The following is a 19,851-nucleotide window of genomic DNA, read 5'->3' as shown; positions in this document are numbered from 1 at the left end:
GAATCTTAAAAACACACAATTATATGTTTAAATTCATGGATCTGCGTTATGCACATTGATTCTAAAAAACTGCAGGATTAAAATAGATAGTCCTCTTTTCTCCTAGGTAGTTCTGAAACCATTAAAATCTCTGAAAAATACAATTATTAAAAATATTAAGCCCAGAATAATTCAGCTATTGCCTCTTCAATTTGATTGTTATTGAACACTTCCCAGGTGTTCATACTTCAAAGCACCTAAGATGCTTTTGCCACACACTCTGATTTGGAACAAGGCTGTAAGACTTGTGTATCCTTTCTTCTACAAGAGGCTGTACAGATCAGTCCTAAGCAAACTCTCTTAGACTTGCTCCTCTGTTTAAATCCTTTTTTCAATGAATCCAAGTCAGATCCAGCCTGTTGCTCCATCCTATTTAGAGAAGACTTGAATCCTGTTGCTTTGTAACCTTATACCACCCTAATACAGTCCAGCTTTCTGTCCATGCTCTTTGGTTGCAAACTAACCTTTAAATGCCACCAGTCCTGAAAACAGCTACTTGTAACTGGTTAATCTTTGCACCTCTACAATGCTACCTAAAAGCATACCAAATAAGCACACATTAAACAATATCTGAGCAAATAAATACATTAAATGGAAATTTTCAAAATCATATATAATTAGAAAATACCTACACCTTTTCTCCTTTGGGCACTTATATTATATTTTCACCTCCAAAGTAAGGAAATTACTTATGCTTCAACAGAGTATTGAATGATACTTCCCAGTCAAATATGACAGTACAGAATAAGCTACTTCACATATAACAGCTGTGCAACACCCCCAATATATATCGCTATAAAGGAGGAGAGTATCTTTCCAAATCACGATGGCATTATTGCTGTTTAGATCAGTTTAAATGCAACCATAATCTCCTGCTATTATTTTTCAATAAGATTATTTTTCACTCATATATTGACCTTCTCCTGAAATAAAGGACAGAAATCTTTCACACCTTCCCAACTTACATAAAGAGATGGCTGTTTTACGGGACCGCCTGATACATGTGCTTCATATAGTTCTATATGATTTAGTAGAATTTAGTATTTGTGTCTGTCAGTTCTCATGCTTTCCTTTAAAAGAAATTCTTTCTTTTGGTAATTACAGGCACTAAACATTTCTATACCTGGGTGATGTTTCCACTTAGCACAAACAAATTTATTAGTTTCCTGTTAAAAGCATTATAGTTAGAAAAAAGATAGTAACTTAGCGTTAAGCCCTACATTAAACCATTCATGACTTTCTAAACAACAACAAAGATTTCATCTGGAATGAAGTTCATCTTTGGAGGTTTTAGTTCATCTCTCAAAAGTCAATCTAAAATATATATGTCCTGTTGGATTTGAGATTAAAGGGAAGTTTTTTAATCTTCTTCCATGATTTGTCTGGATGCCTCAGAAAATAACACTGCTCTAAAACTTCTAGTTTTGCTGCACACATATAGGAAATATTTAGGAGGAAACATTTAAATTTTATCATATTTGTTTTGAAGTAAAAAAAAAATCAGTTAGGGTCTCATTTTTCTCCCCAGTTTGTCTGCTCTCAAAGTGTGAGATAGTTCCTACAGCTGGTGCACGTGGCTTGAAGTTCTGAGCTCTCCCAACAATTTCAATTCCATCAAAACCAGCATGTGAGGTGGGTGTGGGGAGAAGGGCACCCTTCTGCAAGAGAGTACTGCCAAATTATGGACTAAACACAGTCCCAGTACCATTTCAAGCCTTTAGACTCAGAGTTGTTATTTTAACTCTTTACTTTATACAACCTCTAGCATACTAAATTATTGATTTAAGGTAGCAGAACCTCTACTGGGGGAACTGACTCCATTTTGCTGCAAAAACAACAGCACAAGTGTAGCATAATGTCTTGACAACAGCAGCAAACGAAATTTTTCTGACAAAAAAAGTGTTCCATAAGGAATTTCACATTAATTTATACTGACTTTACTAATTCTTGCAAATCTTGCAAGAATTTTTCACACAGGGAGAAGGCTAACCAGAATAAAAAATTCTGTTTATCTCACTTGCCATGTTGACATAGCTCCATGCTGAAAGAAAATATTTTGGTAGAGAGATTAGCACCTTAAATGGAGCACATTAGGAAATACGATCATGTTCCATCTCACAAGACTCTTTCTTCAAATTATCCTTTCGTCTATTAATGTTCCTTTATGATGAAACCCCTAATGACTAAGGTTATACACAATGTAAGCAGCAGTCTTCTGCTAGGATCTTCAGCTCTTAGAATAAGGGGAATGATTCTGACTCATTCTTTCAAAATTATACAGGATTCCAAGTCCTGTATCCCTGGCCCTCACTGCAGCTGGCTGAGGCTCAAAGCAGGACCTGTATATTGATCTTTTTCCACAGTGCTTCCCTTCTTCCTGCTTTTGAAAGATAAAAGAGTGGAGTCTGGAAGCAACACAGGTAAAGCTCAGCAGCTGAGTTTCAGAAAAGAAAAGAAAGGGTATTTTTTCTAAAGCTGCAACTAATGCTCTGCTCCCCAGCAGGCAGCCAGCAAACCCTAGCTCAGAAGCATCTGTCTTCTACAAAACACTTCCTGGAGGAGAATCTGACTGTTGAGTGGCTTAAAGTAGAGATAATCTAGGAGGAGGCGGCAAAGTAAATTGACACCTCCTGTTGGAAGGGAATTGCCCTGTTGAACTTTCTTTCCCCCATCTCACGGCAATCCTGAGGAGATACTAGGAGCAATATGAACAGCAGTCACTTTAACTGAGGTAGGAAGCTCTGTCAAAGGATTATGTCCTTGGAACATATGCAGTCAATGAACAGGAGGTGAAAATGGAAAGGGCAGGGACTAAAGCTGTGGCAGCCAATTCAGCAGCACTCGCTGAGTTGCATGGAGATATTTCCTACTTGGAGACTGAGCACCAGAAAAATTATTCCCAGGGCAAGTATGCCTTTTTCCAAAGCCCTGCTCAGCTACTGGAAATGGATGGTAGCTAAACCTCCTCACTTGAGGTTAAGGTCAGTTCTAGATTTGCAGAAACATGCACAGGTAAGCCGGTGCTTCCACATCTAGTACACCTTCATCAGAAATCACCAACACATTCCCACAAACACTGCTTAGCAGTCATACGGATGGAATGGGTTCAAAGCTGATCCCTGGCTTCCTACCCACTACTGACTTTGGGCTGATCCCAAAACACTATGGATATATGTTCACAGATAACTACAGCAACCACAAAAGAGGCAACTTATCTAGGAGAAACAGAAACAAGCCCTGGAATATGACAGAGCAGAAGTTTATAACACCAATGATTTCCACAGTGCCAGCAAAATTTATAATTAAGCAGACCTGCAAGACTGAGGCACAGAGAGCAGTGCACCCATCTTAGCATGATGTTTCTGACCTCAGCATGGATAGGAAGGTCTAGCACAAGATGTTTCCTTTGTGACTGGTTTACAGTCATTTGAAGCAGAACAGCCTCATCCATGGCCATGGGGACTGAACAGGGAAAAGGGTGGTGACCTTTGTGCAGCACTCTGAGAAAAAATGAGACAGCTCCAATTTCACACACCAGACAAACTGAACCCAGTAAAAGGACCATCATCTGATGGCTGGTGTATGAACAGATGCATAGAAATACGGTTACATAATTGCTATGGTTCATTGAGCAAGGAGAAGAGAGACTGGCAGAAGCATTTGCAAAATGAAAAGCTTTCAAAACTATGCCTACATACCTTCCAAGAACAGGTGGGAAGAGCTATATTAGATTTGAAACATCTTGGATATTATGCACCTTGTCAAACAAGTTTCCAAGGCCTGGCACTGTCCTCCCTACAGGATTTCCTGCAAAGGACAAGGAACTACAACTCAAAAAGACACTGAATAGCTGTAATTTCCAGTGTGTTCCTTCACTTCAGTGCTGCGAAGAATGGACAGATCTAGCGCTGTTGACAGCAACTGTGGTGACATGCAGTTATCTGAACTGGTCCTGCTCAGCATATTGAACAATCAGTGATCTGCATGCTCACTACCTCTGGCATGTAGCCAGAGACAGACAAGACAAGAACAGAGCAGCAACTCAATCATTCTAAATGTCGCTCTCACAGAGCTGGAGAGGAGCCTCATATACTTTGTTCATGAAAATACCAACTGGTATCCTACAACACCTTGATGAGGTCACAGACATGGAAGCAGAGAGGATGCAAAACCATTCTTGCTGAGCTAGGGCAAGGCACGGGGTTAATTCCTGATGGATATTGTTATTTGAAATACTACCAGGGAAAAAAAAGAACATTTTTGATGTATTTTTATATGTAGCTATTTCAAAATTGCTGTGGTTTCATTTCTAGCAGATAACCCACTAACAAGGTTAATTTTATTGGAAGATGTAAGTGATATGCCAAGATATAACACTGGGAGTCATCAACTTGAACCCTTTTCCCTATTGGCAGCTGAAATTGGTGGTGTGATCAGTAATAATGACTAAATTGGGTTTACACTGCCAGGTTTGGTAACAGAGGGGAGGCTAGAGAAATGGCTTCTATGAGAAGCTGCCAGAAGCTTTTCCCATGTCCAGCACAGCCAATACCAGCTGGGTCCAAGACAGATATGCCGCTGGCCAAGGCTGGGCCGACTGGAATTGGTAGTAATGCCTCTGTGATAACAAATTTAAGAAGAAGAAGGACAAAAGAAGTTACTGCTCAGATGTAATTGTTGCCAAAGAGCATGGTGAGAACATGTGAGAGGAACAACCCTGCAGACACCAAGGTCAGTGGAGAAGGAAGAGCAGGAAGTGCTCCAGACACCGGAGTTGGGATTCCTCTGCAGCCCATGGTGCAGACCATGGTGATGCAGCTGTGCCCCTGCAGCCCATGGAGATGCACAGGGATGCAGAGATCCACCTGCAGCCTGTGGAGGAGACCCACACCAGAACAGGTGGACGCCTGAGAGAAGGCTGTGACTTTGAGGGAGGGACCCGATGTTAGAGCTGGGGAAAGACTCCTCTCCCTGAGCAGTGGGAGAAACAATGTGTGATGAACTGGCCACAACCTCCATTCCCTTCTCCACGCACAGCTGCGGGAGAGGAGGCAGAGCTAGCAAACAGGGAGGGGTGGGGAGAGGGGGAGGCATTTTAAGGTCTGTTTTTACTTCTCATTATCCTGCTCCCATTTCAAGTCTGTTTTGCTGAGACAGTACTTGTTGAGGGATCTCTAACTCAGACCTTATCTGAGATCCATGAACACTTTGTTATATTCTCTCTCCCCTGTCCAGTTTCAGAGAGTGAGTTTGGTGGGTGCCTGGTATCCATGCATATCTGCATTTAACTACACACACTTGAAGAACAATGCGACCACTTCTAATCTTCCAAATATCCTCTGCAGCAGTTTGTTTCACCTCCAGCTTGCAGACATTTTCCAAGACTACCCACTGGGACAAAACTGAAACTGTCCTCTGTACAATAGAAAGTCTTCAAGATTCTTCCAGTCCACAAGAATCAAACCTGGAAATTGTCCTTTGGAATCTCAGAATTCCTCCATCATCTCCATGAAACAAACATACCAGCTGCAGAAGAACACCCAGGAGTATCACAAAATCATGTATACCAGCCTCCATACATAGCAGCATGTACAATCAATCATACATTGACTATACATTCAGGCATGTTCTTACTGACATTTCTAAGTTGAGGAATTCTACATCTGAGCTAGACCACAATAAGTAGAAGCAAGAGGACATTCTTGCTAGTCATAGGCCTCATTTTCAATGAGGCACAGCACATGAATGAGTGAGTGAAAGTAATGAGGAAGAACAAGGATAATGACAAGGTACCTCGGAGAGGTACCTCTTTAATTTCTATATAGTAGCCAGCCCAAAATAATTGCTCACACTGGCCATCATTAATTTGTTGATTTCTTGAAGGCATTCCAACAGAAGCAGCAGATCTTAAAAGAGTGGGTAGCAGTTTTATGGACTTGTTCCTCCACAGCACTCTGCCAGTAAAAGGCAATGAGGAAGCATCTACGTAGGTAATAGTAATACACTGAACTTTGAAGGAGGGAGTGAAGGGAGTAAGGCCTGCATGTGCAACCTAATGAGATGGGATGATCAACTTGCTCTGAAGTTAGTGAGAACCTTTCAAATAACTTCAATGAGAGTTAAATCAAGCCTTAAAGGACAAAAGTAGAACAGGTCGTTAAGGCAGATTCTGAAAGTGCAAACAGGTCTTGAAGTATTAGGGAAGTAGTACTGTTAAAAAGTATGGCCAAAATATTAAGTTTCTGAAAAGTGAAGAAGAACCTGTATGATTTGATGAGAGTATGTTTCCCAGGTATGAAAATTGCTCTGGTTGCAAGCACACCAAGATAGATTATTCTATCATAGGAGCAGCATAAAACATGTTACTTTCTCATAGGCTGCAAATGATGTGGGTAAAGAAACACATACCTTATATCACTAGAAAGCTGGGGTACTCAGATTTCTACTGACCATACACCATTCATTTCCAGTCCTTCTGGCTGCTAAGCTCTATGCAACTAATATATTTTAATAACTTGGAAAAGAGGAAAAACATCTCACATAGGTTTGACTCTCCTCTCTCCCATTAATTTTCTATTAGAGGAAAATCTCTATACATTTCTAATTACACAAGAATATACTAATTATACAAGAATAGTATATATGTACTTTCTAATTATACAAGAATAATATATGTGGACTCCCTCTACAGTCCACATGTCAAGGGCATGCATGCAACCTTCTTTTCCCTTCTATATAATAATTCCATTCAAGTCCCCACATGTCTTCCTTCACTCTCTTTAATTCTAGTCCAAAACTCTCAGACATGAGATGTAGCATGAAGTGCTAAGGAAATAGATAAATATTTCATAAATTTCTTCAGTGGGCTCCCTTTCTTAGTTGATAAAAAACCACTAGCATCTAGCACTCACTCTCCTCCAGACAGTAACTAATACTGTTATGATCATGAAGGAACTGAGGAGGAAGAAAATACACAGTAAACAGAACCATGCACTTTTGAGGTCCAGCATATGCTTATCTAATAGAGAGAACAAATACTTTTTACAGATCAGTAAGGACAATTTTAATGACAGCAACCATTTCTTAGGATTGTTGAGACTATGGATTGAGTTAAAAAGGCTAGAATTCTAAATGTACTAAATCATACTCATCATATCTGCTTCATTATACAATATTACAGTTAACTTTCACCCATCAATAAATTGAATTGCATTCATCAGTGACTTGATATGTGTTGCCAAATATAAAATACTTAGCACTTTATATTTCTTTGTAAAAGCTTTACATTTTACTGTCTAAAATCTGCAATATTATAAATCTAGATTGTTGCTCATCCTTCATTCCTCCTCCCTCCCTTCCCAGCTCTGCTGTTTTTGCAATTCATTTTCAGCAGTTAAAACTGGGTGCAGAGCAACTAAACAATTATCTATGATCAATTCCAAAGATACATTTGAGGAAAACACAAGTATGCTTTATGAGATTCCGCTGGGAGGAAAGTTTATTTTTACCTGATTTGTTAGACACCCATATAATTGCCTCTGATGAGATGTGGCTCGTATTTCCTACTGCAATTGTTAATGGAATCTGCCACAAGTAGCTGCAAGACAAAGGAGGGGGAATCTAAGAACAAAAATACTGAACTGATTCTTCTCACAGCAATCAGGGATCATGTCACAAGAAATCAAAACACAATCTCAGTAGCAGTATAAAGATCTCTGGATTCTAACAAGTTACTTTGATTTTGAAATTCATTTGCATTAGCAATAAAACAAAGAAAAATAATTTATTTTTAAAAAACCAACCTAAATTGTATTTCCCATTTTTTCACACACTATCATCATATGAGGACTTTTTAACAAAGCTTTTCCTAGTTTAAGAAAATGCTTTACAAAAGAGGAAATAATGATTACTCATAAAAAGAACACTTTTTTACATTTACTTAGAAAAAACCTCCACATAAGACATGCTTTGATTTATAGGGACTTCAAAGTTTAAAAATACCATACTCTTCTAGCAAATTTTGAAAAGCTACAATGGGCTTTCTCTGCTGCTGGTTTATAAAACCAAAATGAATGGGACATATCTCCACTTCTTGGCACCATTTATGACCACCTATGCATACGCAAACTGGACAAAACATACTACATGTGGGTTTGGTGATACACTGGTATAATCAGACCCTATTTTCCCTACAGGGTATTACAAATTGTTTCTCATTTGAAGTAAATGTTATAAATAACATCTTTATCTGAATAAACAGAAATTGACTGTATGAAGCAAATATTTTTAGGGACAGATGGAAAGGATTATTTCCTTCATGTCTTCAGCATCATCTCTACTTCTTAACTCTCAAAAGTAGACATTTCCCTCACAGGCCTGCCAAGACATTTCGTAAATCAGTGAAGGAGAAGCACTCAGTAATGGTACAGATGGTCCCTTTGCCTTAGGTGCCTTACAGATGGTGCTTGGTAGGTGGTCAATGGGAGTATGTTAAGCAAGGCATCATGGCAAGAGACTGGCCCCAACTCAGATATCACCGTATAGCACCACTTTGATACCAAGAATATAATTCTAGACTGATTGCATTAAAATGGTGCAAAGAGAGTGCAGGCCAGATGTCTCCTGCTAGTACACAGCATTGCAAAACTAGTCCACTGTACTGAAACAAAAATGATGTTTGTTTCTTTCCATTTACCCAGAAGCCTGCTCCATTTAACTACAAACACCACCCAAATGTTCCACAGCCACAGTCAACATGGGCTGGCTTCCAAGGGTTGCCTTGCTGGAATGACTTGGAGGTTGGGGGAGGGACAGAGCCCTGCCCTGCCACCACACTTGGCTCACAGCTCCCCACCCATTTGCAAAGAGCCCCCAGGACACACAGGAATATGCACTGCTTGGAGCAGAATAGTGTGCAGGGAAACACTTGTCCATACAGCAGTGATTCAGCTAAGATCAGGAGATACTTGGATAACCATATAGCCGAAAGAGTTATGAGTGACACTAGAAATAAAACATGGCATTTACTGCCATATGAAAGAAGAAAAAAGTTTCCATGAGATTTTAGGTTCTCTGAATGTTAGTACCATGACACACTAGGAAAATAATTAGCTCTACTCCTGCACTGAAGATAAGCTCCACATAAGCACATACTCTGGCAGACACTTTTTGGATAATTACGCTGTGTCATTTGAAGATTCTCTTGGCTTTATCAGTCTGCCCACTTTTTGTGCTGGACATTATCACACTCCACAGTGCAGCCAGCAGAAAAAGATGTCCATTGGTGCATTAGCTTCTCCAGTTCCCAGTTTGGTGTCTTCACACAATGTTACCTTCATTTTTGGCTAAACTAATATTCTGGACTGTGAACAGGAGTAATGAGATGCAGTATGGACTGTGTCCTGCTGCTTTAGCTACAGCAGCAATGACTCCTGGGTTCATCAGGTGAGGGCAGTCAGGAAATGTTGTAAAGTGATGCACTGAATTATATTCACTACTGCCCTAAATACCTTATACCTGACTAGACATACACCAGTGTTTTACCATAAAATCCTCCTAGTAAATCCATTGCCTTTAGAAACATACCCAGTTCTAAATGCTCATCTCTCCAGAATGAAAACTATCCTAGCAAACTATGATTGAGAAAAATAAAGCAAAATTTAGCATGAAGTTTCTACATTATTTGAAAGAACAGGAACATTGGTATGTGAAAAATAATTAAAATTGCATTTGCATGGAATTTTTATAGCACCTCAACTCCTACTGAAAAAGCTAAACTGCAAAATAAAAGATACTGTGAGCTGCCTATATAACTGATCTAAGCACATATATACACAACCACAAATATTCATGAATGAACATATTCACAGACACCTGTTATTTCCAGAAGGACTTCACAGAATGGTATTCTGTACATTGTAATATCTATACAGAGAAGAATTTTATACTTCCTTATAATATTTTATATTGCCTTCAATTGAGGTAAATCCTATTGAAGTAAAGACAAATCCTTCTCTGAAAGGTGATTTGCAGAACAGGTGTCACAAAATCTACCCACCAGAAAACATGTGGGATTTAGCTGGGGATATTAGTACTGGTAAATTAAACTTTTATCTACACAATATAAGAGACCTCCTGACATTCTTGGTGCTTTCCAGAACCTCCAAATCTGACTCTTGGTTAGTGGTTTCCCATAGGAAACACAGGTGTCCTTTTAGCAGACATCTAGAAAAAGCACTTTTCCTACTTAACTGCTACTGATGAAGTTTGTTTATTTGTTTTCTCCTTCCATTCCTCTTTATTCTCAGAGAAACTCCTGCTGCTGTTGCAGAAGATGCTGTAGCTAACTTCTGTGCATGTGAGGGAGATGCATCTGACTCACCTTCCAAAAAGGCATCTTCCATTCATTGTCTCTGAATGATCTCTATGGACTGTGCTCTCCAGGTGTGACTAGAAAGAAGCAAACTTTTCTTGTACTTTTCTTCAGGAGTCTTCTACTTTATAGAGCAAAGAGGGAAAAGGGGACTCTCCTCCTTTCCTCCTTATTCTTTATATGTTGAGAGCACCACCAGCATGCTCTCAGTATGTATTGACTTGGGGAAAAATTCCACGTGGCAACCTGCTGCCTGCTGTGACAAACCAGTTCCAGTGACAATAAGAATCTAGCCTTGAGGGCCCAGTTATCAGGGCAGCAAGACTTGAAACAACCCATTTAGTCCTCTTACTGTCACGATTATGTCTGCAGGACTCAGATGCCTGTACAGATAGCCCACTCAGTCCCTGGGTGAAATGGTGCTAATGAACTGGGTGTTCAGTCTGCCTGAGACACTGCTCAGCTGCAGAGGTGTCCCACATAATGTCCCTCCACAATCAAACCTGATCACTTTGACAGGGAGTTAAAGGCAAATCTCTTATTGTGGAAAAACTAAGGGCTATTTCAGGAATTTTAAAAAACCCATCTCTGAAGCTGAGGAGGACAGACACCTAAAACTAGAACAGACATGTTAACATGATCTGTGCTGAACATAACATTGTTCAATCTTCAAGAAATGTAAGGAAAGGGGAACCTTGTTGAAAGGTAGTATAAATAAACCTTTTTTTGCTGATCTATAAGTGAGAAACCACTCACGTGAAATAGTTAAAACTTAGGTTGACAGGTTAATACACATAATACTGAAGCATATTCATTCAGCTTAATCAGAAGGACTTGCTTCACAAAGTATCAGAATTTTGCATCAGCCAAGGTAAATACAATACTAGAAGGTAGCTAATGTAATACTAGAAGCAAACTAATTATGCTCTGTGTGGATTATATAGAATTTTTTTGTCTCAAGCATTACATAATGACTAGGTAGGCAGTATTAGTATACTTTATCTCACTTGGAAAATGATCATATTTGTGATAATTACTTGGCTACGACTTGATTTTCAGCAAAAAAGAACTGAGATCCCTTTGTGGGCAAATCCTGAGACCATAAAATATTAAACAAACATGATGTCTCACACTATTGCCTCTGATGAATAGTAATATTGTAGTAACATTGGGTTTTCAGTGACTTCTTTGCCAAGAGCTGTGCAAAGCCAGAAAAAGGGCAGCACCTTATTTCCTCAGCTTACAAAATAAAGATCACAGGTATTTAAAAAAAAAAAAAAAAAGGTAAGGTTCCTGGCATTTCAGATTTTGCACACCTTTTCAACTACTTTTTCATATTAATGAAATGTGAAATGATTTGCTGGGATATAAATCCATACATTTTCAAGATTCATCTTCCCAATAACCATAATGCACCAAGCTTCCACACACTGCTGGCAGTGAATACCACATTCTTCCAGTAGCATTCCTCCGTTCTCCCCTGGATTCAAAACTAAACAAAGAAATTGATCTATTCCTAGTCATTACTCACAGAACAATGAAGGTATCTGCTCAATATTCAGAGGCTTATTATCCTGCATTATAAGGAGTATACAAGCACTGTGACTGCTTCACATAAAGTGACAGAACATCTATAACTAAAGTACCACTGTAGAATTCAGCTTACATACATTTGAATGGCCAGGAAAGCGAACAACCACACTCCTCTTTTATTCTGCTTTTACAGACCTCTGGGTTAAAGATTTCTAATCTATCCTGCTGTTCTTTACACAGAAGCTGTACTTAATCCTTCTTATTGTCCACCTCTGTATTTTTTCTACCTACTATTTCAAGATAGAAAACCAAACCTTGCTTCAGTGCTTTGAAGGCATATCTACCAGGGATTAAAAGTGGCATAATTATTTTCTCTTCTACACTTTTTATACTTTGTTAAATGCTCCTTTTCTACTAATCCCTACTGTCCTATTTACTTGCTTGACTGTGTCTGGACAGTGAGCTGATGTTTACAGCACATAAAAACCCAGTTAAATTACAAGAAGCTACATACATCTAGATTCAAAAGACATCTATTAATAGTCTTTGATTATACACTTAGCCAGGAAATCAAAGGAGGAGAACTATGACAAGGCAGAAGAATAGAACAATGTACATATTTAAGGAAAAAAATTACTTCTTTTTAGTACATCCAACAACAGAAGAATGAGGGGCAAAATTAAAAAGCTTTGCACAAAAGCAAATTAAGTGATTTGGCTCTTAGCAGGATATAATAAGGATAATTAATTTAAAGTGTAGTGACAATCATAAACTTGAATCATAGAATGATTAGGTGGGAGGAGACTTTAGGAGATAAAGCCTTCTGCTCAAATGTGGTCAGAGCACAGGAAAACAGGTTTCACTGTAGGTAGAACATGGTATCAGAGGAGGATATACAGGCTGTACATTCAGTGGCATCACACAAAATCAATCAAGTCAATTGAGGCAAATGATTTGCCATCTGCTTTTTCTCCTAATCTCTCCCACTGCAAAGCTGCTACAGAATTACTTTCAGGAAAGCTTAACACCAAAAGCTGTATGTATTTTCAAATACCTCATTAGGCTGAGAAATGAAATTATGAGTTATCTTGAGCTGGAAGAACAGCAGTCATGTTCCCATGAGCTGGCACTGGTGAAATCCCAACCATCACTCTTCCATGAATCAATTTCTCTGGGATAAATTCAGTTGTTCAAGGTGATGGCAAATGATAGGGTAGAGTATTTGACACCTCTGCTATGGTCTGTAAGACAACAAGGATGCTCTCACCAGTGTAGTGGCAGCACAAGGCAAAGTAAGATACCTGATGGCACCTTGAATGGCACCAGTCACAAGCAACTAAATGGGCATTTCCCTCCACTCAGTGTTGACAAAGAGACATTCCATAATTAAATGTGAGTTTCCCTATGAAACTTTTTCATTTCTAAGTGAAAAAGGCAAATTCTCAAAACCAAGCTGCTTGTAAGAAAAGGAAGGCTTCAGCACAGATTTTCAAACACAGTATTTTAAAAAAGCACTGTTGCAACATTTTATAGCTACTGTTTTAAGTAGGAACTTTCAGTTTGCTGGTTCAAAAAATGGCAGGGGGAAGCTGAAATTACTGAAACTGAAATGTAAGGTAGTGAAATTAAAGAATTGAAATGAATGTTCTAAACCAATTTTTCCCCAATTTTTGTTTTGATTTTTGTCCTGATTCAGTGCAGGTAAATGTTTTGATATGTTGAAAATTTCTGTGGGATGGGAATCTATTTCTTGTTCATTGGTAACACTTACTAATCTTCGTTAAGTATTTTGAGAACATAACAATCTAAGACCTCATATCACTGACGGATATGATTAAAGCTATTTAACACAGAGATAAAGTGAAGCATAAAAATAGTTTAGGAGTAAAAACCATAAAAAAGAAAATCCAAGAGAAAACTGACTGGTTAAGATACCTATCTCCTTATTTTAACCACCAGAACTCAATACCCAAAATGCCAACTCTGTCTCTTCAGTTAAAGATAACAACCTGGTATATCCAAAGTGGCTGAAGATGAGAAACAGGGAGCAAGGGAAACAGGGAGCAAACTCCTTGGCATTAGTTTCCTGTTCTCCACTCTCTCCAGATGGAAATCCGGAAGTCTCATACATAAATACATATGCTCAGCTGAGCAGCAGTGAGTCTGAGAAGGGAACACTTTCCCAGTGTGGCCCTTGCAAACACTGGTGATTCCCTGAACAGGTTAGGATGCTGACATTAGTATTTCTTATGAAGGGAATATATTGCTGAGACATCTGCATGAGCTCATATGCTTGAATTTCAGACACAAAAAAACCCCACAAAAGCAAAGTAATGAGAAAATCTGACCTTTTGAAAGCAAGTAAATCTTACAGAACAAAAACTATGATTTAAAGGTTTGTATTTTTACTTCAGTTAAATACCTGATTGATCTCCAGAGATGCATACAAATAGTGGTGAGAAAAAGAAGCATTTAGATGGATGGCTGCATATGTTTCTGGCTAATGACCTTAATGCTTATTACACGTTAAAAGTCACAGAAAGTTGATAACGAACTAAGTAAAGGATTGTGTGATATTTGGATATTAAATCAGTACAGAAGGCAGACAGCAGAGATCTCTCACATTTCTTGCCAAGACAAGTACAGCTTCTATTAGCAAGATTAGCAGGGTTTGGGCTACTACTTCATAATAGCTGGTATGGGGCTATTTTTTTGACTGTTGCTGAAAACAGTTTTGATAACAAAGGCATGTTTTAGCTATTTCTGAGCAGTACTTACACAGCACCAAGGTCTTTCCTGTCTCTCACCCCACCCTACCAGCAAGGAGGCTTGGGGTGCATAAGAAGCTGGTAAGAGGCACAGCCAGGACAAGAGACCCTAAGTGACCCAAGGAGTGCTCCATACTGTGTGACTTCATGCTCAGTATATAAAACTGGGGGAAGAAGGAGGAAGAGGGGATGTCACAGTATTTGTCTTCCCAAGTAACTGTCAAGCATGATGCAGCCTGGCTTTCCCGGGAATAAATTGCTGAAAACCGCCATGCCCATGGAAAGCGGTAACTAAAATCCTTGTTTTGCTTTGTTTGTGCACACAGCTTTTGCTTTCCCTTTTAAGCTGATTTTGTCTCAAACAATGAGTTTTCTCACTTCTCCAATTCTCTCCCCCATCCCAACATGGGGAGCGAGCAAGTGGCTGCGTAAGGCTTAGACGCTGGCTGAGGTTGAACCACAACACAAGCCAAATGAAAGCCTTTGTTTTCACTGAATTTTGAATGTTAAGATAGTGAAAGCTCAAAGATAAATTGTTAACAGAAAACCTTAAAGGGTATACAACTAATCTATAAAATCACAAGTTTTGTCACAGTGGTACCTGGTAGTGTTTAATCATAGGCTGAAAGCACAAGCACATGTGCACAGTAAGGTGGTCAGCAGAAAATGAGTGAAAGCTGTTGAACAGAACAGGTTCAGAGCTTCCTACTACAGAAAAAGATTATACAAGAAGCAGAACTCAGCAGGATACAATTTTGTAAGCCACACTTTCCTGAAAGATTGTGTTGGGAAAGATAATTTAAAAGTATCATAGACATTTTCCCAGGTTATTATATAGTATAGTATCTCATTCAGTAAGGAGTAATTCAGGTTCCAGGGGAAGCTCATGTGCGTATCACAGGAAATCACACATTTTTATTAAGTCAATTCTACAAGAGTGTTAGTTCTGTTTAATGCGTAAGGAGTTGACAATATATTCATGTTGTGAGTATCATTCTCAAAAGACCGAAGAACACAGAGATTTCATTTGATTTAAAACATTCCAGGAAAGTGATTGTAGGCTGTGCCCAGAGGCATAACACAACAGGAGAAGATGTTATTCCCTCTTTCACAATTATTACACTTCCTACACTGAGACGGGGTGTCAAGGGATTCCTTGTACCCTGTGAGCATGGAAGATGGCAGATAGGAAGGGAAGATTTCACTCATTTTATAGCAAAGACAAACAGAAATAAAAATTAGATAAGAAAGAACAATTTGAAATAACAGATCCCCTGAACACAGTTTGAGATATCCACTGGTCATCTGCATATGCCCAGTGTGACCTTAATTTCTGAGTTCTAAGTGAGAACAAGGAGTTTAATACAAGGAACAGTGAGAAATACATGAAAAAACATTGGTAAAGGCAACTGACTAAGCTGAATTCCCCTACAAGGGGGACTAAAAAGCAGACAACACCAGACTTTTTCATCAAGGAACAAGTTGCAGTCAGCTAACTTGAAACCAGAATGGACATTACTTTAGTTATATAAACAGGAGAAGGCCTCCTGATGTCTGAAACGAACAGGACTTTCATAAATCCTGTAGATAGACAATTTCTGACTGCAACACTGTATGCAGTGCAGAAATGAAATAGCAGGGCACAGTAAGTGTAACACACACCACATTAATTGTAGGATCCACAGTTTGCTGGCTTTAAGAAAAATGAGGAAAGGAAATGGAGCTGATATCAGGACTCTGGGGTTACAGAGGTTCTGCCCTCACCCAAGACTAACAGACTGCTCAACAATAAAAAGGTCAGCTAAGGCAAAAAAATGAAAATTAGTAACACCGACTACATGAGTAACCGGAAAAAGAAATAGACTGGAAGAAAAAGGTTAATGCTTATACTAAGATTATCCTACACTATACTGGGCAGGAGTTTCATGCTCCTATACAAAATTTTGGTGGACTTCTGATGGACTCTGAATTAAAGACACTGTTCCAGCATAGTCTTCAAGGAGCTCAAAAATTATTGGTCTTGTTACCATCTAAGCCAAACACTGTCAAAACCGAACTGTGCTTTTTGTATCAGTTCTTCTCTTCTTTATCCCTAATGCCCCAACTTTGGAGGTGATTAAATTTTTCAGTCAGACCAACCAACTATCCAGAACAACCCAACAGGGTCAGGTCGTGATAGGTGCTGGCAGGCAGATAATGGCTTCACCACCTTGTGGCTCTGAATGGGCTTCACAAATGAGATTTTGAAGAGTATTTCAAGTTTTTAATATAAGTGAACTTAGAAGATGTCTCATGGATGAACAGAAATCAATTTGTAGAGCAGTCTTGCCTCTTAACTACTAAGATTTGTCTATTTTGTGGCTTTGATTGGATGGGCACTTGAACACAGCTAATATATATTTTAGAGGGAAGCAAAACTGGGATTTGGAAGGTATTTGGAATTGTGAACCTATTATAATTTTGAACACAAATTATACTTAGCGCACACATGAAGGAAACTATGAATAATCTTTGTAGCTTAGAGAAATATTTAAAATTGCATGAGAGTTATTAGAAAGATTATATTCTAGTCTCGAAAGAGGCTAGCACATCTAGGATGACTTGCTTCTGATTTTTAGCAGCTGTAATGAGGCAGACCTGCAAATAAAGAAGCTTATTTTATATATTTGTCTATTATATATGCTTTCATATAGAAACATATCAAAAAAGACAATCATGTTAGTATATTCTAAAGGAAAGGTTGACAGCTGCTTCTAAGAGCCACTAATTATACAAAGGATCATGGATTGTTTGAGTTTTTTTCTAGAAGGACCTAAATACAAATATATATATAAAGAGAGAAAATACGTTCAATGCCACTACAGGATTGCTGGAATGTATTTTAGAGAAATGAAATTTAGAAGCATGCATTTGAAAACAATAATTGACACCATAATTCATCTGTAGTCGTAACAGTTATTAACATGTTTAATAGCAAAGTATTAAAGATGTAGATTTTGTGGTTTTCCTTTGCCATAGTCCTAATTTCCGTCTGGATTTTGCAAAGACTCTTTAGAATAATTTTTGGTAATAAGTAAATTATAGAGCAGGAAAAGGGAAAAAATTTACATTTTTCAGGAGTCTTAATCAAAATATAATGCCCTTATCAATGCAATGACAACACAAAGTTCCAGACATAAAAAAAAGATTCATTGCTGTAGCAGCAGCCCTAGCATGAAAGAGCCCCTGTGTGGCTCTGCACTGTGGGTCTGGCTTAAGATGATAGCCTGCATATTTTTTAGAAAACAGGTGTATGTCTTTGGCCATCCTGTCTAAACTTCATTACCCTTTTGTTTTTTAAGGGTAGACACAAGGTAATTTAAATGAATAAATTTGAATTAAACTACCAAATTTGAGGAAAAGAAGAAAAATAATTGTCTGATAACAACATAACAGCATAACTAATATAATTATCTGATTATTAGGCATTCTATAAAATGTTGTGTAATATTAGCTAAATATTTCATCCAAAAATAAATTATAAATGAGGCGATTATGAATATTATAAAGCTCTCTAAAACTGACTCATTTCAGTGCCAGTGCTAGCAGCGTGCCTTACCAAATTTAGAAAACTGATGTGAGCAAAGAACCAATACTACAAATTCTTTGTCAGTACATGCTGTCTCCTCCCTGCCCAACAGTACCTTTTACACTAAAAGGCTTCATTTTCAAAAATGACAAGCAACTTTGGGTGCTGAATCAAAGACAGACAAAAGATGGACAAAAAAGCTTTAGCAGTGCTAAGTCTCTGTCCCAACAGCTGCCTCTTTACCCTGCAATAAAGGCTCTTAATCTCTCCAACATCCTCTGTTCTGCCTTGAACCAGTGCAAAACACCCTTGCAGAATTGCACACAAGGTGCTGATCATGCAAACCCCATGTCTATGTCGTCCTTCACCCATAAGCATAACCCCTTGACTAGAGATTTCTCTGAGCAGAGCACAAGGATGTGTTATGGACTGAGAAGGATTCACAGGAATAAGAGAGTAGCACTTCAGCTATGTTTACAATCCTCCAGTATGTTCTCAGAGACTTAGTACCAAATATTTTTCAGCATATTCCAGTGCTCAGTTCTGATTTTTCCTTTGAATAATGTGAATTTAAGCAAGATTAAAATATAGTTCCTATGATGGCTTCTCTTTCCTCAGTAAAATTCCTCAGAGTCCCCCACCAAAGTATCTCATCCATAAAAACCAAGATTCTACTACTGAGTGTAAAAGGATAAGAAAAGAAAGCCATTATCAGCAACTTTAAAAAGCAGGAGGAAGAAGACAAAAAATGGAGCATGTTAGACATTTTATCCTGACCTACAATGGGGAACTCACACCTCGTATTCTTCCAAAGCCAACAAAATATGACATTTATCCACCCTCATCTCTCCTGTAAAACTTGTCTCTGGCAAATGTTGTCTGAGCCTTCCCCAATCTGGTCTTTCCCTCACTAAAGCCCTCACTTTAAACTCCTTTTCCATTTCCCTGGAATGCTCCAAGTTTGGCTCACTCTTGCACCCTGCCATGCCACGTTGCCTCTCCTACCCCCTGCATGTTAAGCAGCTCACTACAAGCACTGTTGTCCTTATCCTCCTCTTCATCTCCCAAAGCCTTCACTCTATACTAAAACACAGCACTGCTCTCAAGTACATGCTCCTTTCCTCAGCATGAAATTCATTTAATTAATGTGAGTCAATTAACTAGATTGGGTATCTAGCAATTCCTGAGAGTTAATGTTAGCAAATAAGATGAGGAAAGTGGTACATTCTGCAGTGACAATAAAATACAACAGCAGCTTTTCTCTGTCAGCCTAACTTCTATCAGGATACAAGTGCTGCCACCACACAGGAAGCAATGACACAATACACTAATTTTGTCTTCTTTAGCATTCTGCAAATTCTAACACTAGAAGTTGCCTATATACTGCACACCACAGCATCCTGGAAGTTTCCCAGTGAGAAGAGCTTCTTGCAAATAGAAGCTGTGAAACGGTTTTGGAAATGAAGTGTTAAATTATAATTGGCATTTCTGCTGTCTTTGATAGCAGCATAATTTTGCTGGAGACACTACCACAGATATGTACTGGAAGAGATTTTAAGAGTATTTCATAT

General features: G+C 38.6%; 1 protein-coding gene across 1 annotated transcript in view; it reads right to left on the bottom strand.

Moving 5' to 3' along the window:
* The window catches only part of TRHDE (thyrotropin releasing hormone degrading enzyme), a 217,114-nt gene that overhangs the window by 47,318 nt on the left and 149,945 nt on the right, over positions 1-19,851 (bottom strand). Inside the window, exon 10 of the mRNA XM_030259934.4 lies at positions 7,548-7,636. Coding sequence (XP_030115794.4) covers positions 7,548-7,636 — 89 coding nt within the window. The remainder of the gene's footprint in view (positions 1-7,547; positions 7,637-19,851) is intronic.

This window comes from Taeniopygia guttata, chromosome 1A (assembly GCF_048771995.1).
Source record: "Taeniopygia guttata chromosome 1A, bTaeGut7.mat, whole genome shotgun sequence".
NCBI lineage: Eukaryota > Metazoa > Chordata > Aves > Passeriformes > Estrildidae > Taeniopygia > Taeniopygia guttata.
This window is presented reverse-complemented; position numbering and strand designations above follow the sequence as displayed.